At 40.8% G+C, this 27,756-nt stretch overlaps 2 protein-coding genes across 2 annotated transcripts; both read left to right on the top strand.

The window, feature by feature from the left end:
• The first annotated feature begins 403 nt into the window (after positions 1–403).
• On the top strand, positions 404–11,886 carry E2F8 (E2F transcription factor 8). Its single transcript, XM_071761941.1, has 14 exons — positions 404–552; positions 903–1,011; positions 1,994–2,269; positions 2,565–2,721; positions 3,850–4,155; positions 4,818–4,979; positions 6,146–6,283; positions 6,575–6,784; positions 7,617–7,695; positions 7,970–8,492; positions 9,209–9,427; positions 10,260–10,389; positions 10,525–10,841; positions 11,555–11,886. Exons 2-14 carry the CDS (start codon positions 970–972, stop codon positions 11,711–11,713), a joined length of 2,718 nt encoding a protein of 905 aa, XP_071618042.1. The 5' UTR covers positions 404–552; positions 903–969; the 3' UTR covers positions 11,714–11,886.
• A 1,636-nt stretch (positions 11,887–13,522) lies between these two features.
• Positions 13,523–26,969, top strand: CSRP3 (cysteine and glycine rich protein 3). The gene is made up of 6 exons (XM_071761881.1): positions 13,523–13,614; positions 19,794–19,925; positions 23,167–23,335; positions 24,709–24,844; positions 25,501–25,594; positions 26,746–26,969. Exons 2-6 carry the CDS (start codon positions 19,814–19,816, stop codon positions 26,823–26,825), a joined length of 591 nt encoding a protein of 196 aa, XP_071617982.1. The 5' UTR covers positions 13,523–13,614; positions 19,794–19,813; the 3' UTR covers positions 26,826–26,969.
• The last annotated feature ends 787 nt before the right edge of the window (positions 26,970–27,756 follow it).

The following is a 27,756-nucleotide window of genomic DNA, read 5'->3' as shown; positions in this document are numbered from 1 at the left end:
CAGTGCGGGCGGCCCTGGAGGTGTGCGGGGGGCGGGCGGGCCGAGCCGCTCGGCTTCTGACAGAAAAGGCTTCTCCAGACAATGAGCCCAGCTAAAGCAATTACCGCCTCTGGCCCGGGACCCACCCCTGCTGATCCCCTCACGCCCGCAGCCTTTGAGGAGAAGGAGGGAATGTGAGGGGGGTGCGGGGGGTTGCGGGGTGGAGAGGCCTCACGCGCCCTGCCCCGCGCGCCCCGGTTCCCGCGCCTCCAACCCGCCAAACCCCCAGGCCCGGCTCGAGCCCGCGGCGGGAGGAGGGGAACGGCCCGGGAACGCCGCTCTCCGATTGGCTGCGAGGGGCTGAGGGGTGAGATCTGATTGGCTGAGCAGATCCCCCCCTCCTGCCCCCCCTCCCGCTTCTCCTCCACACCCCCCCCTCCCCATCTTCTCTCGGCCGCTCCGAGGGTTGAATTCAAATCGCACCGGGAGCGGCCGCGCAGAGAACGGGAACCGGACCGGGCCGGGTGGAGACGGTACCGATCCCGGTGTTCCCCGGCTCCCACGTCTCCTGAGGTGAGCACCGGGCGAAGGGCGAGTGGGAAAAGCAACTCCTTCGGTGTAGCGGTGGCGCCAAATGTTTAAACCGGATCCCGGAAGGGCCCCGCCCGCCGGTGTCGCCCAATCGGCGGCACGGAGCCCTCAGAGCCCGGGGCGGGGCCCGAGCCGTTGGGCGGCGGGCGCGGGCCGGGCCCAGAGGCGGGAGGAGACGATCGGACCCCGGCGGCGGCGGGGAAAGCGGCGGGAAGCGGGCAAGGAGAAAAGGGGGGGGATCCGCTCCTCCTGCCCGGTTTGCGGCTCGTCACGGGGAGGGAAGAGTCCCCCGCAGCCTTCCCGGCTTAACGCTTCCCTCCTCCCTCCCGCAGAACCGGCGGGACCTGCGATGCGGAGCCCGGCGGCGGGCGGCGGTTCCTGAGGATACGCGGCGGGAGAATGCGGCAGGCGGGAGGGGAGAAGATGGGCACCGGCGACAAGGTAATTCCCGCTGCTTCGCCTCCCTGGGCAACCTAAAGGGCAGCCGGGATCGCCCCCACAAGCCCCCCCTCCATTCTCCCCCCATTCCCCGGGGGCTGCTGTGCCCGGTGACAGCCCCCGGTGCCCGCGCTCAAGCCGTTCGCAGGTGGGCGGAGGGAGGGGACCGGAGCCTCAACGAACGCGGAGGAAAAAAATCGTTGGGTGGCGGCGATCGAGCGGCTCGCTCCTTGGCTTTAATTCCTACCCCGAACGAAATCACCTCAAACCTTTCCCCGCCGACCTTTATCCGGCTGCTGGGTGAGGAGCCGGGCTGCTCCCCACCTCTTTTCTTGGTTTTTTGCCTTAAGAAAAGGGGGTTCCTTCGTTCTTTACGGCTTTGTGCTGCTGATCGCTGGTTATCCTGACTGTATTTTCCCTAAAGGGAAAGAAATGGAAAAAAAAAAAAAAACCTTTAGACCACCACAGGCCCCACGTCTTTGCTAAAGGCACTGAAAAAAAATGGTTTCAGGGAATCATAGAATTGGCTGGGTTGGAAGGGACCTCAGAGATCATCAAGTCCAACCTTTGATCCACTCCCACTGCAGTTCCCAGCCCATGGCACTGAGTGCCACATCCAGGCTCTTTTGAAATATCTCCAGGGATGGAGAATCCACCCCTTCCCTGGGCAGCCCATTCCAATGCTTGATCAAAGGGGTTTGTTGGTTCAGAGTGAGTCAACCTTTGAGCTACCCTAAAAATGCAATTGGTGTCAGTCATCGTAGACTCCCAAATGGGTTTGGGTTGGAAGGGACCTTATAGATCACTTAGTCCAAACCCCCTGCCATGGGCAGGGACACCTCCCACTAGACCAGGTTGCTCCAAGCCCCATTCAACACTTCCAGGGATGGGGCAGTCCCAGCTTCCCACAATGAGTCTTATGAGCAAATAAATTCCTGTTCTTCTGTTTTTTAACATCACAGTTTTTCTCTTTCTTCCTCTGTAGGAAAATCATTCTTCCGAGCCATGCAGAAACCTACTGAAAACTCCTCTGAAACAAGCAGCTACCTCATTTTCGGTACTGACAGAGATACAGCCTGACTGTCAGCCTCTAACCACACCCCCAAAGCCTAAAGAAATCCCTCCAGCAGATCCATGGACACCTACTTCAAACCTGAAAATGCTGATTAGTGCAGCTAGTCCTGAGATTAGGAGCAGAGAACAGAGAAGGGAACTGTCAAACAACACAAGTGAGGTCCTACAGGCAAAACACTGTTTGCAGGTATGTTGTAAAGGGGTCTTCTTTATTTACTTTTTTTTTTTTTTTTTTAAGTTAGCTGAAGGCTGTTTATTCAGAATAAAAAGTTATCCATTAACATACCACGGTGTTTTTAGAGTTTGGAATATTTACCAAACATAAGGATATTGCTTGTTTACATACAACAGGTAACACTTTGCTGGTTTCATTTCACAAGGGTTGAGGACAAAGGGAGAATATGGGGCTCAGAGTGAGGCTGTTAAATATCTGTGTGTACATATTGTAAAAAATTTCAACTTGTGTTTTTATTTCCATGTAGGAGCACTTATCAGGAGATGAATACGAAAAATCTCAACCAAGTCGGAAAGAGAAAAGTCTGGGATTACTGTGCCATAAATTCTTAGCTCGATATCCTGATTACCCCAGCACTGCAGAGAGTAATTATATTTCACTTGATGAAGTAGCTGAAGAGCTGAGTAAGTTGGTGTCTATGCTATTATGTTTCTTCATACAACTGTGCCAGTAACCTACAATTTAAGACATTAAGACATTTTTGCTTTGTAAAATTCTGAATGTTTGCTGTGTACTCTCAAACTTATTTAAACTCAGCTTTAAACTCTTCATTCCTAAAGTCATTCTTTCAAAAAGCTGAAGTTTTTCAGTGAACTGAATTGAGAAACTTGGAACGATGTTTGATTTTAAACATCTAAATTATTGCCAATACTAAAAATAACCAGGTGCAATTTTTTGGACATAAAGATGGCTAAGATGAATGGCTGGATTTTTGGTTTTTTAGCTGAACCCACAACTTCCTGTCCAGTCATGACATCAAAGCAAGAAACTACTTTCTATTCTTTAACTTTCTCATTTTATATCACACCAATGATCTACCAAGAGTCCAAGCTGCTAACATTAAACCATAGCTTTATTTTTATCAAGGTGCTATGAAATTACAGTATTCTACAGATTATAGCACTGATGATAGTTATAAATCATTCTGCTAGAAATACATTCAGAATATGGGGAACACAGAAGAATGGTAAATTTCAACTTAAACGAAATTATATTTTTTTAACTTTGTACAGAGTAACATCTCTTTTAGAAAAAGCTTAGTCAAACCCAAGAAATTAACAGACAAAAGACAACAGGACAGTGTGTTAGTAGAACATATAAAAGCAAGTTACAAAACTGTTGTCTACCATGAATTTCCAAGGATATTTAATGAGATGAGCTAACATTGATGCAATGAATAATTAAAAATGCTTTGTTTTTTTTTTAAAGCTGTATTGAAACTCATCTAATGGCTCTTCTGGCAACAGTAAGTTTTATTTCTTAAGGAATGCTGTAAACCAAGTGTAACTGTGGAAAAGCAAATCCTTCTGTATCTAGAAAATCATTTTCTTTTCCTTGCTGGCAAGGGCTGCGAGGGCTATTTTCAGAAACCTTTGTAAGGAGAAAGAAAAACAACTTAGAGATATATTAAGAGGAGGAGAAAGTATAGGAAAGTGATCCTAAACATGACAAATGATGTTTAAATGTATCACAGAGCATATTTTAAGTAGTAGAGGTGTCATGGTCATCATCTTTTTTTTGTTTGTTTTCAGATGTTGAACGCAGGCGCATCTATGATATTGTTAACGTGCTGGAGAGCCTACACATGGTGAGCCGCCTTGCCAAGAACAGATATGCTTGGCATGGGAGACATAACCTCTCCAAAACCTTGCAGGCTCTGAAAAAAGTTGGAGAAGAGAACAAATATACCCAACAAATTCAGATGATCAAGAAAAGAGAGTACGAGCACGAGTTTGATCTCGATGGGGAAAGAAACGAAGAAATGGCAAGACCTTTTGGCTCAAATGAGCATTCAGAAATGTCCTTTGTTGAGCTCCCAGGAATGGAATTTCGTGCTGGTAATAATTCTTTGTAATGCCAAGAATAATATGTGCTTGTAATGATAAATTTCTATGAATTTGGAAAAAAACATTCACTGGACATCTATTTCATTTTTTTTTTCCTGAAACGACACCACCTGACAAGCACCTGTGGTGGGAAAAAGTGCTCTAGATTCTTTCAGTTCTCATTCAGTTCTTTCATATTTATTTTGGTTTTATGGTGCAAGAACAAGAAGTCATCAGGTAAAACTATGAGACATACCTAACATACTATCCAATTGCAGGATTCGTTACCACTGAATATTGCAGAAGCCAAAACTACCAATTACTCCATTAATCCATTTTTTTAATTTAGGTTTGATTCAGGAAAACAGGGTTAATTAGGGATTGTTAAATACATTGTATAACCTTCAGTTAATCATCTTTCAGAGTACAAGCTGTCAGACAATAGGAACTGTGTACAGAGGGAAACATTGGTCTCTGTAGTTAGACTTGGTATCCACCTAATTATCTCATTCTTGCCATGTAGAGACATGATTGTGGAGTCCACATCAACCCTGCCTTGTTGCTGCATTGTTTGTTGTTATGATAAGTGTTACTGACACATTTCTTCAGTGTTTTATAAATGGTTGTGGCTGGTGTGTCACTTAACACTTTAATCCTCTCTCCTGTTGCTGCAGCATCAGTAAACAGCAGGAAAGACAAATCTTTGCGAGTGATGAGTCAGAAATTTGTGATGCTGTTTCTTGTATCAACTCCTCAAATAGTAAGCCTTGAAGTTGCTGCTAAAATCCTGATTGGAGAAGACCAGTTAGAAGACTTAGATAAAAGCAAGTTTAAAAGTAAGTAAAATGCTGCTGTGGCTGTCTGCTTTTTGATCTCATTCTAATTTGCAGTATCTAAAAGGAATATTCTTGTACCAGTGGATGTAGTGTAAAATACCATTATCTTTTTCCATCCATAAGTAGATTTGAGGCTCTAAAAACACACAAAGTACCTTGCACAGTTTCAGTGCATAGTCATTGATACATAATGGACACATACAAGAAAAAGTCCATTAAATCTTTCTTCAAGTAGTCACCAGTTTGCTTATTGCTAAGAATTTCTTTCTCTCTTTCCTCAAGCAGTCTGTCAAAGATTTCAGCATCATTTCATCAAAGATGCCCCAGAATCATGCAAATCTGTCTTCTGGTTATATAATTTCCTTGTTCAAAACCTAAAGAAATTGTGTCAAAGTCCTGCTAATAAATGACACGTGAGAGGAAGTGAAACCCAGTACTGCAACTGCCAATTATTTCTTCACTCTTTCACCCTGCTCTCAGTTCCCTGCACACTTCCTCCTCTTGCTCTCCATTCAAATGAAAAGGTCCTTCTAGGGCTGTGTATCTCTAATAATCAAAAACGTTCCTGCTCTTGAGGCATCAAGAATTAATTGTGGGTTTCATTGTAAATTACACCATCCCTTGATTCCCAGGCAGAATCCTTTGGGGGTTTTGTTTTGGGTTTTTTTTTGAGAATTGTATCAATGCTATAAGAAAGCTGATCCTCACTGGTTTTAGTTCATAATATCCTTTCCATTGCATCATGGCCACAGAGAGAGGATGGGTAATTAGTAGGAGCTTTTTGTTTCTTTCCCATTTTTATTCCTCCATAACATCTACCCTGCAATAGAAACATTTTCAGGGCATTCTGTCCATGTATCTGCATTCCAGGTATCACCTGGTTTACTGTGTTTCTGGTTAGGAAGCAGAGTCCTGAGCTTCATGACTTGCTAGACCTGAAATTTTCAGTAGCAGAAGTTTTGACCTAAGCACATTCCTTTGCAGTCCAGAAGTCACTTGACTGCTGCCTAAAAGAGTTAAGAATGTGTAAAATGATACCTGTTTCACAAAACTCTTCTTATAAAAATTTTATAAAGGTTTTTCCCTGATGAGAGTGTTACAGTGTTTTTAACCTGATACATGTTAATTGGAATTGCTGTACTTTACATTTGTTATTTTTATTTCAGCTAAAATTAGGAGACTTTATGACATAGCAAATGTTCTCAGTAGCCTTGAGCTCATCAAGAAAGTTCATGTTACAGAGGAGAGAGGGAGAAAACCAGCATTCAAATGGACAGGACCTGAGGTCTTGCCAAATATCCAAGGTATGTGTCATTTCCTTCTGTTCTGTTGATGATTTTGATTATTTCTTTGTTTTCTTAGTGACATTTTTTTTTTTTTTACCAAAAGACAGTAAACTAAGCAGAAAGCCTTTGTTAGTCCTTGACAGCACAGCAGCATTTATTCCCACAGAGTAATGTACTCATGCTGAGACTGGCATTTCCATTTTTGCTGCTGCTAATCCTTGATAGTACTTAAATGGCTCAAATAACTGCTTTTAATTACCCAATCTGCATATCAGATGTATTGACTCCAGGTTTTTTTCTGCTTTTAAGATACAAAACTTGAAGCAAATTCTACGACCTGTCCCCCACCAATTTCAGAAGCCATCACTTCCAAAGAGCAGTGTTCAAAAAACCTTTTTCCTTCAAAAGGAAAGCAAAACTTCACTCGTCATCCTTCTCTAATAAAATTAGTTAAAAGTATAGAGAATGACAGAAGAAAGATCCAATCAGCTCCAACCAGTCCAGTTAAAATCAGTGCAAGTAAGTAGCTGAAAAATATGTTTCTGTATCTTTTGCTAAGTTTGCTTTTGACTCAGATGTAATTGTGCATTAAATACACAACTTGCCATGTTGTCACAGGAGATGTGGATGTGTGGATGGCTTCTTACAACAGAAGTGTCTTAGATGTCAAAAAATAAACAAGATGGGGAAAATAAATGTTTCCTATAAATCTGAGGCCTTACAAGATGGACTGTGAAGGCAAAGCTGTGTTCAGCTGTTAGGGGGACCAAATCCAGTCACAGCTTGTGGAGTTGCAAAAATGTAAATATATTGAGATCTGCACCAAATTAAATGCTGTAGAAAGCTCTAGCCTCCTCTTTCACACCAAATACACAAGGAGTGGGATATCACTATTTCTGGTTTAAGAAGAATATTAAATCCCTTTTTACAAATTCCTATCTTGACTTTGTGTGATGTCACTGGTTACAAACTGTGTAGTAGAGCTGATTCTCTGGATATTGGATCTCTTTCTTTGAACTGCTCTTAACCCTCTTTTGCTATGGAAACCTTGCCTTTGATCTTACTCTCTTAGCAGTTCTGTATTCCATAAAATTGCCAAAATTGAGCTATCAGTGTTCATGTTCTTGTTAGGTGCCCTCTTTGGAGAGAAGAAAAGGTTTTAGAATTTGAGGTAAGCTACCATCTAAATGACTGAACCAAACTGGGGCTGCAGCTTGAGAATAACATGGAGTCTTAGTGTTTTCTCATTAAATATTTGTGCCATGTTAAATATCACAGTCTTCCCAAGGTAAAATCTAACTTTTACATTTGATATACTAATAGTTTGGTTTTGTTCTCCCCCTCCAACCAGGTACTGATCAAAATTTACCACCTTTCCCAAGTAAGGTGGCTCAGGTTCCAGCAATGGCTAAGCAGGAAGGACAATCAAAGTAAGTTCTACAAGTGTTAGGGTGGGAAGCTTGATTTTGTTACTGGCCATTAAATTAAAGCTCTGCTCAGTTTGAGTTGGGCAATAGTCTGCAAAAACCTGGAACCCCTGATACTGCAGGCTCTTTTTTTTCATTTATTATTTTCTGTTGAGTATATTAAGAAGTACAAGTTCATGTAAAATCTTTATATTGCAGAAAAATAATTTGTCAGGGCATGAATTTCCCTGCCAAGGTATTAAAATATATTTGGGCTTTTTGTTTTGTGTTTGTTAAGGAAAGCAAAGGAGATGAAAATGAAATTGTCAAGATCTGCCTTGGATGGTGATTTGTCCTCCCCTGAGGCAATCCCCAGGCCTGAACCTCCTCAGCCTGCAGCACCCTCTCAGCAGCCAACTCTCACACCACAGCTTGGGGTCTGTCCTCCCAGCCACAGTTCAGTCTCACCAGTAATTCTACCTCATACTCATTCTGGTGTTTCATATGCAATCTATCTGCACCCTTCCCAAGCCCACACTGTGACAACATACAGCCCCAGTTTCATGTTGCAGCCTCTGCCATGTGCTAATGTAACTGGAATTCAGAGTGTCAATTCAAAAGTATTAAATAAATTAACCACTGAGGAAGGTGACAATCAGATAGCAACAGATAATCCAACCAAATCCTTGACAGCTAAAGAAAGACCAACTCTAAAAGCAGAAACTTCATCACAGCGGTGCCTTAAAAGATCACAAGCATTACAAGAGGAAAATTTAATTAAAAGGTGTAAAAGTGATGAGGAAAGCCTTGATATTTCTGTGGTAAGTTAAATTATTTTTATCCTGCCATTTTACAGCTTAATGATGTTGCCAACCTACTCGTTTTCAAAGTGTCTTAGGAGCCCACCACTATGAGTAGGCATTTTAGGTAATATCATGCATTCATTAGTTGTGATTTTTGGGGGGCTGGTTTTTGTTTTTTTACATACACACATATATAAATATCATAATCTTGCTGGTATTTTCAAAGCATCAGGGAGAATGCACCATAAGACAGAAAAGTTGCTGGACAAGGAATGTCCCAAAATTACCTTCTAAACATTTCTATCCAATATTTTACACTTCAGACAAAATAATACAGCACATGAAGAGCCAAGGAGGTTCAGATAAACTTGATGCATACAGAGAAACTGGGACTAGATTGCTTTCTGCTCCCCAGTTGGTGATGGTTTCAGTGTCTCTGTAAATTATCAGACTGCTTTAAATTGTGATTGCCAAAACAGTTGTGAATTTTTATCAGGGTGTTTTGACAATGTGTGGTGTCAAGCATCCAGTAGCTGTGAAGGAGTGAGGGGGGTTAACATGAAACTGGTTGGCTTATTGACTAGAAATTTCTATAGCACAAATCTGAGGATCAGGAGAAAGAAGAAAGCTTGCTTTCCTATTATTAAATTGTACAAATATCATTGTAGACCTTCAATCAAGGACATTAAATCTTAAAATGTCTGACTTTGGTTTTGTATGTACCTTTTTGAAAGGGAGAACCTGTTAAAAATGAAAGCCCACCTTCCAATAGTTCACAAATCAACCACAAAATGGACAATTTTCAGGAAGAGAGACAGAAGCAAACTGAACCATTAGCTCAAAACATTCCAAGTTGTTATGACCAACATAAAAGAGAAGATATTCCAGAAGATGAGGACAAAATCAAAGCTAAACAAGACATACCTGTAGCATTTGCTATTCCTGCTCCTGAGGTAAGCACTGTCAGACACCAAAGCACATCTTGCCATTCCCTGGGAAAACACCACTTGGAGCCTTTGCAAAAGATATATTTTTCTCTGGCTGGATTATTTTTATTGTACTTTTAAACCCTTACTTTGTAGCAATGTAGGACTTCTATTTCAGCACTAAGTACACAAATAAGAGGACATGAAGTGACTTTCAGGCTTCAATTGGGATGAAGATCCCAACTAATAGGAAGTAGATAAAGGCAATTTTGAGATCCCTTACAGACCCCAGTCCTGTGTTTGTGTATTTTTAGTCACAAATACTTTGATCTACAACATGCTCACAAGAAACTCTTCCTCAGTGGAATCTGGCATTCTGCAGTTAAGACTTAATACTGGAGAGAACTCCAATCAAGAACAGTTCTGTTGACAAAAACAAAACTTGTAAATGCCAAAGGATTGACTTCCAATATTTGTCTTATGAAAAACAATCCAAGAATGAGGTTATGCCATGATTACTGATCCAAATGTTTCTTCTGGAAAAAAAAAAAGTATGCAGTATCAGGATTTCTGTTTTGCTTAGTCTAATTGTACAGTGTTAATCCCAAATGTGTCTCCAGTTCCTCACTGAGGATGCCAGCTGACTCCTGCACACTAGGGCAGTGTTGCTTGAAAAGGCATGTCCTGCAGTCAGTTCCATCCCAGTTCAGACAGAAGGTGGTAGAGGCATGGGAAATAGGATCTGGGAATATGGAGGATGAAGAATAAGGCAAGGGGGATACAGCTTTTGAGAAAAACTTTATAACTTTTTCTTCATTATGTGCTTGAGGTAAAAGTGTTTTGTCTTTTTCTTTTCCAGACCTTTTTCCCATCTGGCTATCTTATTCCTCTCACTCAGTGCACCCATGGCAACAAGACAAGTTTTCCTGATACAGAGAAAGCTGCAATATGTTCCTTGCAGTGCACTACCTACAGCTCACCCATTGCTGGTGAGTATTAAATGACATAGTCTGGCTTAAAGGACTGTGGAGCCAGATTCATCCTACTCAGGTAATGAAATCACAATCCAACGGCTTGAGTCTCAATTTTTTAATCCCCTTCAACACTGGATTTTTCTGTTTCAGGTGTCATTCCAGTGACAACATCTGACCTGAAAGCAGTTAACATTCCTGCTTTTCAGATAACACCCTTGAATATCATGGTGTCACCAACTTCTCTAGCAGCTACACCTGTACTGAGCAACTCCTGTCTCAATTCAGGTGATCCCAGTTCTGCCCCAAATCCAAGTTCTTCAGTTCTGAACTTTGCACTGCAACATGTAGGACTGATACCTGCTGGTGTGCAAGTTCCTGCAAATCCTGTTCTCCAGCACAAGCCAGTCTCATCACAACCTGAAAATGTCAGCCATAGCTCAGGAAATAGGAACCCTCAAGAAGAGAAGGTAAGTTAAAATATATTGCAACTTCTTGACTGAGGTGGTCTGAGTCAGAAGAATAGTGCAGTTATTCCTTTATAGCAGATAAAAATTTTAAGGTGGTTTTTTAAACATTTTTTTTTAATCTTTATAAGCCCACAATGAGCTGGGAGTGAAGGCCAGAGTAAGTACAATATAATTGAGGGGTTAGAAAGGAAGAACAAGTATCTTACTTGTTGTGGAAGTGGAACCAGCTGGAAGATGTGAAGAGAGAACTGTTTAGGTGGAAGGACCTTGCATAAATTTGACAGGATCTTTAAAGAAAAATGTTCATTTCTTACTTTATCTTTTCTTCTTGCTACTCCCCTAATCTACTCTCGAGTTCTTGTATTTAACGTTAGCTTTTTTTAATAGGATGGGGGTTTAAAAGAACACTTATTTTCCACAGGGATTTTCTCCATATATTTTATGGAATACTCTATTGCCTAAGATCTGCTTGTATTAAAAAAGGAGATAGGATGGGTTTAGAGAAGTCAGCTTTTTATTCAGTTGATTTTATATATTTATAGCTATATCAAGGAATACAAGGGTACTCATCTTGCTAAGAGTTACGTTTTAAATCTCGGGACAAAAAACTCTAGCTTGCTAACACCCTGCAGAAATCTAAAACTAGAATTTTTTTTTAATTTCCTTTAAATGAAAGTACCTTTCCCTCTTCTCTTTAGCCTTCTCTTCCAAAGGAATCTCAAGAGCCCCAGACAGTTACAGAAAATTTTTTCCGCACACCAGGGGGGCCGAACACGGTATCCTCACTACCTGCACATCAAGATGGTACCAATAGGATCTCTCAAGGAACTCTCTATATCCCTCAACGAAAACTTGAAGTGTCAGAAGACTAATTTTAGGGTATCAGATTGCTGAATGTGTTAGCAATATAATTACTGGTAACACACTGCACACATCTCGGGTTGTACGATGGAAAATGTGTGTTTTGGACATGTATTGGCAAGACTTTAATACTGGAATAGCCTTAATTAATGCTTTAGAATAAAAACTGGCTCTTAATGAGAAAGTTAATGTCTAATAATTTTTCCAAAAGGCTTACCTGAAGTATTATAGCAACAAATTTATGTATCTAAGGTTTTTTTGTGTTGCTCTTCTGCTATGCAAAGTAAGCTGAAAGTGTCTTTGTACAGAAAGGTACAGTCTGTCAGTCAGTACATATTTTGCACAAAGAAAAGTACTGTGAGAGTGTACATATTTTATGTCTTAACAAAAAGGCCATAGTTAAAATGTCTTGCTCTTATGTTAATAATGCTCTTTTGTAAAGTTAGTAAAAAAAACCCAAAACAACAAAAAAGGAATTCTTAATCATTTTTTATATAAGTTAAGAATTATTTATACTGTATTTTTAAATCAGTTTGTTCAGATTAAACTTACATCAAACTTAAATTTTGACTTTTTTTGTTTGATCAAGTTAAATTACCTGAGTTAAGTGATAACATTCTACATTCACTGACTTTTTGTTTTGTCTGACAGGTGTTTGTCTTCTTAAGAAAGGGAAAAGGTTATTTCATCAGGAAGGGATTTAATTAGCTCGATCCAAGTTCTGAACTCAGAGATTAAATTTCCTAATAACAACTAGAGGAAAATACAGTTATAAAGTTTGGAATTCAGAGTATCCTTATCACCTCATAGTATTCTGGAAAGTGTTATCCAAATGTCACAGGGCTGAGAAGTGACATGGTTTGGGTCTCAAGCTACACAGATCATCTCAGTGAGGTTTGAAGATGTGCACTCCTTACATAGCCAAGATTTTGCAATTTTTCCTATTTTGCAATTTCATATCAAAAAGGTTAATTCAAACCAGCTGATTTTAAGTAGAGCAAGGTCTCTTCTACACTGAAGGGAAAAAGATGAAGCCTCCTGCCACAGCTCACACTCTCATTAAATAAGGAATAACTAACAGAAAAAAGGAAAATACAGTGTGCCTGCCTTCCCAGCTGAAACCTGCCTGGCTCTCCTAAGTAGGATGGTAGAAACAGTAGCAAAGCCCAAGATTCAGGCTTGAAGTGGGTTAAAAAAAAACATCATTAGAACAGCTGATACAGTAAAACTAATTGGCTTACTTTTAATAATGCCACATTATTTTATACTACAAAAATACACCTGACAGAATAGGATCATTAAAATACAGGTACATAAGGGGCAGAGGATAAAAGCTTGAAAATGGGGGGATTCTCACTGCAGCAGCAAGTAGATTTTTTCTTCTCCCAAGTGGTAACTGATAAACCTTTCTTACACCTGTTACTGACTTCATTCTGCAAGTAGAAAAGCAAAGGTTTAGAGAAATTTGCATTACTCAAATGAAACAAACCACAAACCTTTCATGTTTGGACACCACAGCTGCAACAATAAGAAACTACAGTACTTGAACTTAGAGAAATGGTCTTCTCACAAACAAGCAATGTGGTAGGAACTATAAAACTTTAATCTTTATTTCTGATCTCTTTGACCACAGTTAGGAATGCTCTCTAGGTGTAATCTGAGGGGCTGCATTGTTGTCCACCTACTCACAAGTGGACAGAGGGAAACCAAATGCCAGGCTTTTGTCAGAGGTTATTTTCAGCTTGGTGATAGCAATGGCATTGCTCAGATCCCTGAAACTCTCCCTCATTCCCCTCCCCTCCCAGCTTATAGGGCTGAGAGCAGTGGGCACTGCATTTAAAGAGTGCAGGAATCCCCTGTGTTCAAACCCTTCAAGGCCCAAGAAAAGAGAGAGAAACTTCAAGAGACTCAGGTAAGTGGAATAAATCAGGTTCTGCCAAGACTGTTTGATACAAGGGTTTGGGTATTTAGTAGAAACAGTTTACTGCTTGACAAAGAAAGTTGCTACAGTACAAAAATAGGAGTCCTACAGAGCTGAGAGGAATATTTTAGGTTTGGAGCCATAAAGTGATAGGAGAGATCCTTGCTGGGCTTCTCAGCTTGTTTAATAGCTACTGATGTTACAAGAATAGGGCTCTGGGGACCTCATTAATGAGAGATACATTTTGGCTAAAAATCTAAGACTTGATAACAGAAGTTTCAGAAAGCTTAAAAAATGTTGCTGCAGAGCTATAGAATTGTTTTCCACAAATAGTTTGTCTTTGCACATGAACCTTTTAAAGGATACAAATTTCTATGCTTTCGTAACTGCTCAGATTAAAAAAATATTCTAGAAGTAAAAAAAAAAATCCTCAAAATATTTCATGTCAGTGATCAATTGGTTTTTTATCTAATTAGAAGAAAACTTCCATGCAGCCTTGAGAGGAAATGGCTGGATAGGAACAGAGAACAAAAGAATCCACACACCCATCACTCAAGCATTAAAAGACAGCACAGTTGGTGAAGTCTTAAAGCTCCAATAATTAATAAAAATAACAAAGTTATTTACTTTTAAAAGTACCTAAAGGTAAAATAATTTCAAAGAGTAAAGCCTTGTATGTAGGTAAAATAATTGTCTAATCTCAATCATCACAGCAACATTTTACAGCCTGTGAGGGTTTTGCTTGGCACTTAAAAGACATGGTGCATGGATAAGGATTTAGAGAAGGATCTGATGGAAGGAAAACTGATAGCCCAGGATTAGGTCTGGAAAAAGGAACAGGCCATTTGTACAGCAGGATGCAGTTTCCCACAGCCACATGAACTGAACTCTGTGCATTTATGGGCAAGTGTATGTGTGGGGGTGTGGTTGGTATTTTTTGACTCAGAACCATGTACCTTGTTCTAGTGTCAGGGTATCAATTTCTGGAGGTGTAATCTTTAATTTCTGCAACAGTGTGCTTCAAGGAAGTTTTAAAAGAAATGTGGCATTACTATGCTAGAAGATAATAGGTAAATGGAAGGACACAGAGGTGAAAGCAAAAAACTCAGACACAGGACTTTGGGGTTTTTATCAGACTCGTACATCACATGCTTCCTATCAAGTCACTTAAAATCTTTTGGTTCAAAGAATTCAGTAATTTAGAGCAACTCCTATCAGTGAAAAATCATATTAGCTTATTGTGTCAGTGTGGAAATTCTCATTCCATGTGTTGATTTACTGCAGAAATAAAGGAAACTTGCCAGTCCTCAGGAGTGGAGGTGAAATGTATGACAGTAACAAACTTAAAATTTACCTGTATCCATAGTCCACTGAATGCACTGGAATATAAAAACTATTATAATAATTAGATAACAACATTGCATCTTACTTACCTGTACTCACTCTTTGAACACAAACACTTTCTCCATTGTAAATCTCTTCTGCTGAGAGAGAACACTTTCTGCAACAGAATGGGTTTCAGCAAAAACACCTTCAGGCTGTTTGAGAGGCAGTGGCAGGAATTGTGCTTTACACTGCAGATAAAACACCACATAGCAAGCATTAGTTGCAGAAAAAAAAATCTACAGCATCATTTTATTGCTACTTTTATAAAGGAAGCTACATACTGTTGTCCCCACAGTGCTGGTGCTGCTTGTAACACAGCACAGTCACATCAGTCACTGGTGGTCACAGGACAGGGCAGAGGGGAGCTGTGATTAGATACTGCAAGTGAGGTCCTGGCTGCACTGGCATTTCCCACAGGCTTCAGCTGGGAAAAGAATTTCCAGTGCAGCCTTGGTACTCACATTTCAGTGCAGACTGACTTAATTTGGTATTATTACTGTTTATTCATTAGGAAAGGAATTGGTAAGCTTGTACTATTGAGTCTAGACTGAACAGCAAATAGAGATACAAAGCACATCCAATCCATTGGTCCTGATTCAGCTTTTCTACCACAATTTCTACCAGAGAGGGGGAGAGGGGGATCAATCCCATTCCACCCACCTCCTTCAAAGCCATCCAGTAGCACATGTGGCACCTTGGGATAATCCTCCCAGCCACACAACACATCAATTCTGCTTCAAATACGACCTGAGCTCCAGACTAACACATGTGTAAGCACCTAGAAGGGAAAAACTCGTGTTTAGCAAGGAAACACCAGAATTAGTTTCAACACCTTTTTTACTTGCACCACACTGTACAGCACTAGCATTGCCTTTTACTCCTCTGCATAGATTCATCAGGCCAATACTGCACCAACTTCCCATCTAAATATATTCTTGGATTATATTTTTATAAATCACCTTCCAATTAGAATGAGAGGCACTCCCTGGGAGTTATGTGCCATCCAGATTTGTACAGTATGACTAAGAGCACAGGAGAAGACTGCTCACATTTTTTCATGCCTGTGCAGAGCACAGAAACCCTTCAAAGGTCTCCTTGCTCCAAGGCTAGCTGAGACACTAGTTTAACAAGCCCTAAATAGTGAGAAGCATGTATCCTTGGCTGTACATCTGATGTGTAGAAATTCTACTCCACATAGTAGCTTCTTTTTGAAAAGGAACAACACGAGGTGCTGAATGCTATTAGAGCAAGGCCAAGAACACTTCTCCACTTTGCAAGTAGCCTGAGTGCCTGCCAAGATGCTGCAACATTAATACTCAAAAGTTCCCCTGCTGCATGGTCACTACATCCAAAGTGAGCCCACCCTGCTTCCCACCAAATCACCAAAATATAGCAAGTGACACGTGGTTAGCAGTCACTGCAGGACAACCAGCTTTAGACAACAAAGTTCAGGGATTCGAAGGGGATTTAGATACTGATACCCAAGGAAATGAAGCAAAATTAAGATTTGAGGTGCAATTTTTTTTCTACAACAAATAGGAGACTGAGTTTTATTTGCACTTTGTAAGGGTGGAGGTTTATCCGCTGTTACAATTTAGATGAGTAAAAAACCTATGAATGTCACACACCCTGTGGAATTTACTATGCAATGGTAACACTGCTACACAGGCAGCATCCATAGGGATGGCCACAGCAGTTCAGCATTCAGGGAGAGGAACAAAGCAAGGACAGGAGGAGCACAAGTCCTGGTCGCTCACCAGCTCTGGGGGCTGCCAGCGCGGACACCGGGGCACACGCTGCCATCCCGACACCACCATCCTCCTGGGAATGTTTTTCCTGCAACTTCTTTCTCCTCCAGCTTCACATCAGGTGATGCCAAAAAAACATGGAAAATGTGTCTGCATGCCCAGTCACATTACTATAATTAGCCTGAGGAGCAATGGTTCTTTTAAGAGCTCTAACCACAGCCCGCAACAGCACAAGGTTCACTATCGTGCATTATCAGACTTTTTCAGAGATTATTTTTTGCCTTCAGCTAATGATGTCATTAGAGCTTGGTTCCAACAAGCATCCCATCATCACAGACTGAGAGGCTTTGTGTGCCTTTGAGGGGAACTAGAACAGCACAAGCAGTTTTACAGACATTGGAGCTGTACAAACTGCTCTGCTCCAGTGCTGCTCCAGATGGTTCAGGATTTGACTTGAAACCTAATCTGAAAGGGAATGTTTGGAACACAAAAATTTCATTTTTACCAAGTGTCACAAAAGGGATTTTTATCTCCCATCACTCTTCTTTTAAAATGTTTGAACCATTACTTGCATCATCTTCATATATATATAAAATGGTACTGATAGAAAGTTCTTTAAAGATAGGAGAATACAGAATGGCAGAATAAGACAATAAGATTTTACCTACGTGAGAGATTTCTCCACGTTCCTTTACATCACCTTTAAAAGAAACAGAAAAATTATTTTAGCAGGGGTAACAAAAGTGGTAAAAAAGATAAAGTCTTTACTGATTTAAGAAGGGATCAAATTCATCATCTGTTCTTTGTGTGCAGCTATTTTTGTTTATTTCAGCTACATGAGATTTTTGCTTCTTACCCATTAGATTGCAGATAAAGAGAGATAGAGGCAAGCTGAGGTTTCTTTTCCTTCTTCCATCATTACTGTTTCTACCTGTCAGAGTAGGTTGGCTCATGAATAAGCCTCCCAAGAGAACAAACAGGGTCTGAAAGAGATGAACAGTGCCCTTGCTGTCTGACAGCAGAGGACTGGGCTGACTGAGCTGGGGAGCTTGTTCAGCTGAGCATAAATCAGTTTCACAAAGAGAGAGGTTGGATCTTGCATGAGGATGACAGGTGAGCTGTCTGCTGTAGGTAACAGCCACAACAGTGAACAGGTAATTACATAGGGGTAAAGCTACACTAAAAAACCCAGTACTAAACCAAAAATGTTTGGATAGGCATTGTTATCAAACACTGATTGTTAAAACCTGCTCTCCTTGCTATGTCTTCAGTGTTCTGCTTCAGCACATGCACACACTCCTATGGCTGGACAAACATCTGTAATGCACTCCAGTGTGAGTTGTGCCACAAAGAATCCCTTTCACCTTCAGCTTGCAGAGCTGGCATGTAGAAATTGTTCATTTAATTCTGCAATTCAGAAGATAGAGTACAGATGTCACTGAGATGACAGTGAAGATGGGAGGTTTGTATTTAATGTTGAAAACACAAGCTATGTAAAAGACCGGCTACGTTACATCACCGCTCCGATTCCTCTCTCTCGCTTGACCGCGGAGGAAAATTCCCAGGCACGAGCCCTGATTCAGCATTCAAAATCCTATTCTTAACTGGGGATATCTCGTGGTGAATTTAATCAAACCCAAATACCACAAGCAGGCTTCAAAAGAACTATAATAAGAGGGTGACTGGTTTTCCAAGAAGGACGGGAAGGCGCGCGCCAGGAGCTGGAGAACAAAGCGATAGCGCAGCGTGCAGGTGACAAGATGACGTCCCAGGCTTTCCAGAAACGATGACTCAAACAAAAAAATCAGAAGGGCAAACCATGGGTTGGGGTTGTTTCAGATGTCTGATAGTGCAGTCATCAGAAAGGGCACTTACTGAGCCTGCCATCAGGCGACCCAAGCTGGGCTCCTGGCTCTGACACTGCTGTCCTGCCTGACCTTGGCCATGTCACTTCAGTAGTAACTGGGATAGTAAGAACTGGAACAATAAGCACTGTTTTGTTTTGTTCTGTTTTTCCATCTCAGATGTTTCTATTTTTAAAGAAATTGACAAAAAAAAAGCATGCCTCCAGCACCTTAGGAACCTACCTGTTGTTACTTTGTAACAGCTGTGGCACTGATCTTGTTTTATGAGGAACTATCCAGGTGTGAACTGTATAAAATGATATCATATTGACACAGAAAATTGCCTTTATCCGTGGCACTGAGGAAGCTCACGGGGCACTGGATTGACTGAGTCCACATATAGATACTATTGGATGATGTCTTTTAACAGAGAGATTAGGTAGAACACTGCTCTGTTGAAAAATTAATGCCAAATACTGTCCACACTTCTATTTAAACTCCAGTAAAGGCTCAAAGTCGCCATGACAATTTGCCTCACAAAACCAGATCAACACACTTAAAGCAAAAACTGAGGGGAAAAGGGGTATGGGGTAGGGCAGGATTGAAATAAAGTAACTACTTGCTGGAAAATAAATCCTAGATCCACTTCTCCAGAAAAGATTTGGGTGATCCTGGCACCTTTTTACACCTCACAATCAGCTGACATTTACCATCACAACCCACTGAGCTAAGGAACAGCCCTATTTGCAAGAACGGGTGACAGAGGACAGAGGATTTTGACTTACCCTGTCTGCCAAAGCACCAGATGAGCACCCTAAATTCACAGAGAGGACACATCCCTCTCCTGCAGAGGCAGGTTGGCTCCTGGTGTGCCTCAAAACCCTGTTACACCAGCCAGTTCCCAACAGCAAGGAAGTCTCCCCAGATCTCCCCTCCTTGGTAGGGGCAGCCACGCCGAAGTTGTGGGGACTCTCAGCCACTCTCTCATCTCCCTGATAGCAGATAATCCACAAGTACTGTGGTGTAATTTACACAAGTAGGCACTGGCTTGGAGCCACCCTGCTACAGCAGTTAACTGGAGAGAGGCAAAAAAAAACCATCAACAATAAAAAAAAAAAAAATTAATCGAGCTATTGTGTTTAAAATCGTTCACTCTTGCTGTTGTATTCATTTATGTAATTTGATTTTCTAGATCACCCTTCAGCTCTAAGGATGCCAAACTGGGGAGGTGGAGCCAAATGTGGTGCCTGTGAAAAGACTGTGTACCACGCTGAGGAAATCCAGTGCAATGGAAGGAGTTTTCACAAGACATGCTTCCTCTGCAGTAAGCTGGCTTCACTTCACACTATTCCCACAGCTCTCTACAAATCAGAGAACCATAGAACAGTTTATGTTGGAAGGGACCTTAAAGATCATCTTGTTCCAACTCCCCTGCATGGGCAGGGACACTTCCCACTAGACCAGGCTCCTCCAAGCCCCATCCAACCTGGCCTGGAACACTTCCAGGGATAGGGCAGCCACAACTTCCCTGGGCAACTTTTCCAGTGTCTCGCCACCCTCACAAGAAATAATTTTTTCCTAACGTCTAACCTAAATGTCCCCTCTGCAAATTTTATATTAATGCCACTTAAATCTCCCATTTAAAGCTACTAAATTTACTTTTGTATTGCTCTGCTTCATAGTTTCCCCAATTCAACATGTTTGCTCACAGGTCACCTTCAGCAGGGTTTTAAACACCCTAAATAACATCCAGGATGAGAGAAGCAACCAGCATCAGCCTGAGTTGCACCCAGGGAAAGTTTGGTAAAGCTCATGCATCTTACTTCTGGGAAAGTTTGAAGGAGAAGGCAGTCACATGCTAATCATCCTTCCTGAAGTGCAGCACAGTGAGACTGATTCACTGACTCTGGTCTGGCACCCTCTAGAAACCTAAAGATAAAACCCTTGGTTTCCCATCCTTTTAGTAATGGGAGGATGGAAAATGAGCTTATCTGTTTTCAAAGCAGCAGCCACTTCCCTGAAATGCCAGTTTGCCACTCTTAATAATCAGTTTTCTAGCCCTTCACTCTGAGCAATCTGTCTCTCAGGCTCCTGGTTTTAATTTTTCCAAACATGCAGAGGGTGGTTATTGATAGGGACACTAAAGGTACTGAAGAACAACAGTAACCAGGTCCATCTCCAAGAAACCCTGCCCTCTGCCCCACAGCATGGCCTATCCCAGATTTCTTTCAAGTTAAAAAGTCAAGAACAACTGAACAAACAGAGCTTTTAGGCTGCAAGCATCTCATTTGGATATTATACAAGATGAGTACTTTTACAGTGAATCCCAACATTAATGCATTTCACACAATTTTTTTTTTTTTTTAAATGATTCTTGATAAACACCACATACCCATTAGCTCTGCCAACTCTTTGGTCTGATGTGTTTTGGGGTTTTTTTGTATGGTTTTGGCTGGTTGGTTGGGGGGTTTTGGGTGTATTGTGGGGTTTGTTGTTTTTTGTTTGGTATTGATTTGTTTTGGGTTTTTTGTGGGGTTATTTTAAAAATTTATTTTGCCTCTTGTCATCACAAGTCTTAAGTAAATTGTTAATAGGTCATATACTAAAATAAGGATTCCCAACTGAGCTATGTTTAAGGTCAAAAACTAAAGATGCATCTGAGCTCTCCTGGCATATGAGAGGTATGGTAATTTGCTGTACTTTTCCTATGATTCACACTACTGATCAGGAGCTCTGGACAACTCAGTATCATGTATCATGTTCATGGGCTTTTCACTAAACCAATTACAGGATTTCATTTCCCCAGAGAAGAAAACCAATCCTCCCCAACATAATCTCAGGTACAGAAACAATTAACCTCCTTGGCTGAGCTTTTATATTTTTATATTAAATATAAATATTCACATCTTACATTATATTTGACTGGACATACAAAACACACTGGTATTTTTCATCCAAGAAAGTTCAATTTGGGCAAAATGATTACCAGTTCAAACCAGCCAGTTAACACAGTTAGAACCAGAGAAGCTCAACTAAAAATCACACCCTCTCCTCTCCACAGTTTTTCCCTTGAAAGACTTGGAGAGAGAAATTTCTTTCCAACAAACCCTCCTTCCCATGCAGGTTGCTGTTTATCTACCTTGTTCCCTTGTCAGCTGTTACTTAAGCTGCAGCTGTGATGGACATTTGGCAGGATCTCACACCACCAACCTGAAACTTCTCCCTCCTGGCTGGTGAACAGAATCTGTTGGCAGATGACAGGTCTGCAAGTTAGTTCAACAACAGCACTTCAAGGGCTTTTGCTCCATCTGTTGTGGTGAATTGATACTCTATCCCTAAGGTGCCAGAAATAGATGCACTTTATCTGCTGCTGGAGTTTCCATCATCCCTTAATTCCCCCAGCAAACATAATTATCATCTCAAAGCTGAAGAGGCTGGAGCATGAGGAGATGGGGTTCACACACACACAGAATCCCCTCTTTTTATTTCTATTAACTATAAAGGTCCTTGCAAATTATTTTCCCCTCTGTGCAGTACAGTGATGAGATTAAAGCTGCAGAGGAGCCAGTATCAGCTTAAATTCTCTGATGGGAATGAATTTTAGACTCACAGCAGGACCATTAAGATAAATATGGGGGAAAAGGGACTCGTCAAACACTCAGCTCTTCTAGAGTCTGAAATTCCAACCACTTTCAATACTTCTGCATTTCAGAGGTTTCTGTTGCTCACAAGATCTCAGCAGCTTTATTTTCCAAGGTATCACAGCCCATGCGTGGCTGGAATTCCCTCTGTGGGACACAGACTTGTTCAAGGGAAGTGGCAAAAAGAAGTTTTTTCCCTATTTTTTGTTACTCTTATCAGCCATTGTGAACATATTGTGAACAATTTGCAAGAGGTGTTGAAATTTTCATTTTTAAGCATACTACAAAGCCCTGGTTTTCTACCAGCAGTCTGAACTAAAGAAAACCCTCTCTGAATGGGGTGGGAGCTGCCTGATGCTGAGTTCCCAGAACAGTGCAGACACTGAGCAGATGACGAGAACAGCTCCTGGGTTTTCTTTCCATGCACAAACAGCCAGGAGATGCACTGGACTGGTAACAGAATTCAGTCCCTAACTGCTGAGCCAGTTTCAGAAGAGGAAAAAAGTGGGAAAAGAGGCATCTAGCTGCCAGGGCAACCCCATGAGATCAACCACACGTGAGACTGGTTAGTTCTAGGTGTGGCTTGTGCTTCCCAAACCAGGGATACCTCCTTACCAAGATCCCCAAAGCAGCAGCTCTTGGCATTCATTGACTTTTGGTCCTTCCAAGTTGAGGCCAGGGCTAAAGCAGCACTGCAGAGGGTATCAGTTGTGTTCCACTAAGACACATCAAGCATTCCTACAGCATCAGCTGGTCCAAAACTCTCCCTGACTTTGCCAGTGAGTTAAGCCATCTCTGTAGCCTCTCTAACACCTCATTTCCCTGTATTTTTAAACCAAACACTAATAGCAATTATTCTGAACCACAGCCATTGAAGCTGGAAAACACAGATGTTTATATGTGCCTCTCTTTCCCTGTTCTCAGTGGCCTGCAGAAAAGCTCTGGACAGCACCACAGTAGCAGCTCATGAATCTGAAATCTACTGCAAAACTTGTTATGGGAGAAAATATGGTCCCAAAGGAATTGGCTTTGGACAAGGGGCAGGATGTCTCAGCACTGATACTGGTGACCATCTGGGCTTGAATCTGCAACAGTGAGTGAAACCCTACTGACAGCATCTTTTTCTGGTACTACTTGTCTAGCAGGGTATTTTAGAGATTTTATCCTGTTTCCATAACAACAAGTAGCACAAGTAGCAGAGCAGACTTTCCTACAACCTTTCCATCAGTGGACAAAGTAATTTACCAGTTTTTAATGATGTTCAGCCTCCTTAAGCCTTCTTTATGAATTATCTCCTCCCTCAAAGGGCAATTATTCTCCAGAAGCAGCCTTTATATGCCACCACAGATGCAAATATTCACTGCAATTTTCATTTGCTATTCACAGCACAGTGGTAAAGTCACATTCACTGCAGAACATGAGAACATATTTTTTTTCCTCTCAGAGGTTAAAACACAGTTAAGTTTTACTGTTTGAGAAATAATCACGCTACCACATACTGTTAACTCTCCTCTCAACGGGGGAAATAACATTTCTAAATCCTCCCTGTGGCTTGAATAACACTCACAAACACACTGAGAACATGTTTGAACAAAGGAATTCTAATGGGAAACCATCTTCCAAAAGCCTCAGCTGCACATAATTATCTCTGACAGAACATTTTTACAGTATTTTCCTACAATTCTCAAAGCTGTGGATTTCCAAATCAGCAATACTTTCTTCTGGTTTTACTATAGGGAAACCAATTACCCAATCCACTGCAAGAAAGAAAAGCTTAACTCAGGTATTTAAGTGCAGCTCCTTTTAAGATCTGAATCCATTACAGGCAGAGTTCTGTATCAAAAACTGTCATGTCCTGCAGATTTAATGACCTGTTGCAGGCCAATAATCCGATAATTCAGAACTCATTCTGTGAAAGGCTTTAAGCCAGCACAAAGACAGAAAGCACCAGGTCCAGAAATACAAAGCAAAGCTACTTTTCTGATGTGCTTCTGAGCCAGGACAGCTGAGAACCCCAGTTCCCTGTCCAAATGTTACAGTGACTAATGAAACACCTGCATGCAAAATCCAAGGTCTTTTTCCCTTGCTCACCACTGAGTACCAGCAGACAGACAGCTACAGAGAACAGAGAGAGGTCTTTTGCTTGTATTTTGCCTTCTTGCCTCTCAATAAAACAAAATTTTTTTTATTTTCTCTTCTCATTAAATATAATCTTTTCTCCACATGCCTGCTGTCAGCTCCCTGTATTAAGCCCAAACCAGATAACGTCAGCAGTTACAAATTCAGCTTTTCAATCACACAACACAATTCAATAAAATACTTGCATTTTCTCTTTGTTCCCCCTTTCAGCATGGCCAGCAATATTGTACTTTTTATCCCTTACCAAAAAAAAGCATGACATCATATTTCTAGAATGAAGGTACCACTTTAAACAGTATGTTAAACCACTGGAAACTTCTGTTTTAGGGGTTCACCAAAGTCTACTCGTGCTTCTACACCAACCAATCCTTCAAAGTTTGCCAAAAAGATGGTAGATGTTGATAAATGTCCCCGTTGTGGCAAATCAGTGTATGCTGCAGAGAAGATCATGGGAGGAGGAAAAGTAAGTAGTTACTCCAGCACTAGACACACAACACACCCTTCCAGTGGTGATAAACTACAACTAGTACATCCTTGATCTTTTCCATTTTTACTCATGGTCTCAAGGAAGAAAACACAAGGATGAATTTGCAGATCTCTGGAGAGTCCAATGTACTTCCAGGTTTAAAACCTTCTTGTAGGCTGCCTTCAATTTTTCTGCATCTTGTTGGTGTCTGAAGAACAACTCCTGGCTATTGTACAGGCTGGCTCTGTCATTCTGCTACCAGCTCTAGGAATATTTGTAACTTATTTGTAGTGGACGTTGCAGGTACATTAAGGAAATCCTGTAACTAGAAAAAGAAAAGCCTGCCTCATATGACACTGCTCTAGGAACTCACACTAGAATATTACCCCTGCACATCAAAAAAGTGCCCTAAAGCAAGAGTAGTATCTGAAGCTCCCTGCTTTTTACCAGGCCTCCAATCACAACAAGGCCGCTACGTAAAATAGTGATATGGGATAATAAAGCCATTGAAAATAGACTAAGATAGAGTGACTAAAAATGGAAGCCATAAGACCAAAAAAACAATTTCAACCTTTATCACCCCATAAAAAAGCAATAGTTCTTTGGTTCTTGTACATTCCATAATATACAAGGAGTTGTCTTACTTCCCTCAGCCCTGGCATAAGACTTGCTTCCGCTGTGCTATCTGTGGGAAGAGTTTAGAATCTACAAATGTTACAGACAAAGATGGAGAGCTCTACTGTAAAGGTAAGAGTTGTAATGAGATGAACTGGGGTACTGAGTCAAGATAAAATTAATCTTTTTAGACCTAGTTCTGTCATCATGACTTACCTTGCTGCATGCTTAACAACATCATGAAAATTCCTTTTTATCCTTTTAACAACTTTCTGAGAGCAAAGGAAAGAGCTGTGGCTAACACTGCAGTTTCATCTTCTACTATTAGCTTTTAAAATTTAAAGCTGTAGTTCTTCTACAAATATGATATCCTCTCAAATCTGTCCTCAGACCTCCTAACAGGAACACTGGTCATATCTGTTGGGCAGACTCTTGTATCTGTGTAATCTGTCAGAAAAAAAAAAAATCATCCAAAACAGAAAAAAACCCAGACCACAAAGATACAGATCTTCAAAGGTCATATACTTATGCTCATGGTCCTGATTGGACTTCTTCCCAATAAGAGTTAAAAGACACTTCCACTATGTTGGAGGATATACAGAACACATTCATGCTAAATTATACATCCAGATGTTCTCAGATCAAGAAAATTTACAGATTTCACTTGTCTCTTAGAAATACCATAAAGGGGAAAATAGCCAAAGGTTTTATATGCTAGGTTGAACTTTATGGAGAATGCTAAAGAAGAGTAAGTTCAGTTCTGTGACTTCAGGTGCAGTCTGACAAGCATAAGTGATCAAATTAATGTATTTGGAGAAATATGGTGACCATTACTACTTCCTCAGCAGAGCTGTGATAAATAACTCACTATGCACACTTAGAAATCTATAGGGAGAAAGGAAGAGTTCAAACGACCATCAATAGTTTCTGGATTATGCCCTAATTCTTCTAACATCCTTTGAAAATCCCTGACTTATTCTTCAGTCTGTATTACTCATACAGACTGGTTTACTTTCAGATAGGAAAACAACTGTAATGAAAATATTATAGATTTTAAATACATAAATTTTATTAAATTATTCTGGGAGAAGATGAGGTGGGAATTTTAATTTAGTACGTGATTCCTGTTTTCCTATCAGAACCTGTCGACTTGTCCAAGAAAGATGCTATTTCAGTTTTCCTTCCTTTTATCAACTTAAGTTTGGAAGCAGTACTAAACCCAAGTCATTTACCTCTATATGAAAACATTCAGAATACCATTTACCTCTCTCCTTCTTCTGCAGTTTGCTATGCAAAAAATTTTGGTCCCAAAGGAATTGGGTTTGGTGGCCTCACTCAAGCAGAAAAGAAGGAGGATGAATGAGCAGAAATGGATGCAACAGACTCAAGCTGCTGTTGGGAGCTGTCAAGTGAAGCACTAAACATCACATATTGCTACAACCCTAGGGCATTTGTTTAGTATTTCCCACCTTGCAGGCAAAACTTGTGAGCTTGTATCTGAAGAAGTTCTTAGAATGGCTTAAAAAGGTACAGGGATAAAACTAGATCTGTGTTTGCTTTAGAGTGAATAGAAGACAAAAAAACCCTCATGAAACAATATTCATGGAACACTGTTTCTTAAACTATGTTTTACCACACTTTAGAATGGAATTTTAAAGAGTCAGCATTCTGTCCCATTAAGATAGAAACCTTACAGGATGTGAGGGTCAGAGGGTTCTGATTTAGGCTGTATTTTCCTTCATTCAGTGTTTTGCCCTCTGTATTTTTATCTCCTAATAGCATTTTGACCTTTTGTGCTCTGGCAAAGCAGGTGTTATTCACTTTCAGATAATGAAAATGCTTTGAAATTCTTCCTCTCAAAGGGAGAAACTTCTGAAGGAAAACAACATTAGAATATAGTGTTGTAAGTTTTGTAACTGTATGTTTTCAAGCTACAATAAAGTACTGATATTGCTTCACATTATTTTCACATGAATTTGTTTTTTCTTTATGTTCCACAGAGTCACAGATAAATGCATTCCACTCACATGTATGAAATCCCCCATTCCTATCTCCAAGAAATCTGTTGTGTTACACTACTTGACTCTTGTGTTGTCTTTTCTAGATGATATTTCACTTTAATTTTCTGATCTTGATCTATTTCCCTGCTGGTTTTGATTATTAACCACTTTGCCTTAAATTCAAAACCACGCTGCCCAGTTGGCCACTCCAGACTGACACTGTAGCCTTTGGGAACATTGCAAACAGCTGGGAATAATTCCCTTTTTTTATATATATTGCTATTTCCCATCATC

Source organism: Heliangelus exortis, chromosome 18, assembly GCF_036169615.1.
Source record: "Heliangelus exortis chromosome 18, bHelExo1.hap1, whole genome shotgun sequence".
NCBI classification, from domain to species: Eukaryota; Metazoa; Chordata; class Aves; order Apodiformes; family Trochilidae; genus Heliangelus; species Heliangelus exortis.
This window is presented reverse-complemented; position numbering and strand designations above follow the sequence as displayed.

Excerpts from the sequence above, each read along its gene's own strand:
- E2F8 (XM_071761941.1), top strand. The coding sequence starts at position 970 with ATGCGGCAGGCGGGAGGGGAGAAGATGGGCACCGGCGACAAG. Across the intron at positions 6,284-6,574 it reads GGTCTTGCCAAATATCCAAG|ATACAAAACTTGAAGCAAAT; the intron begins GTATGTGTCATT and ends TCTGCTTTTAAG. Across the intron at positions 10,390-10,524 it reads CTACAGCTCACCCATTGCTG|GTGTCATTCCAGTGACAACA; the intron begins GTGAGTATTAAA and ends TTTCTGTTTCAG.
- CSRP3 (XM_071761881.1), top strand. The coding sequence starts at position 19,814 with ATGCCAAACTGGGGAGGTGGAGCCAAATGTGGTGCCTGTGAAAAGACT. Across the intron at positions 24,845-25,500 it reads AGATCATGGGAGGAGGAAAA|CCCTGGCATAAGACTTGCTT; the intron begins GTAAGTAGTTAC and ends TACTTCCCTCAG. Across the intron at positions 25,595-26,745 it reads TGGAGAGCTCTACTGTAAAG|TTTGCTATGCAAAAAATTTT; the intron begins GTAAGAGTTGTA and ends CTTCTTCTGCAG.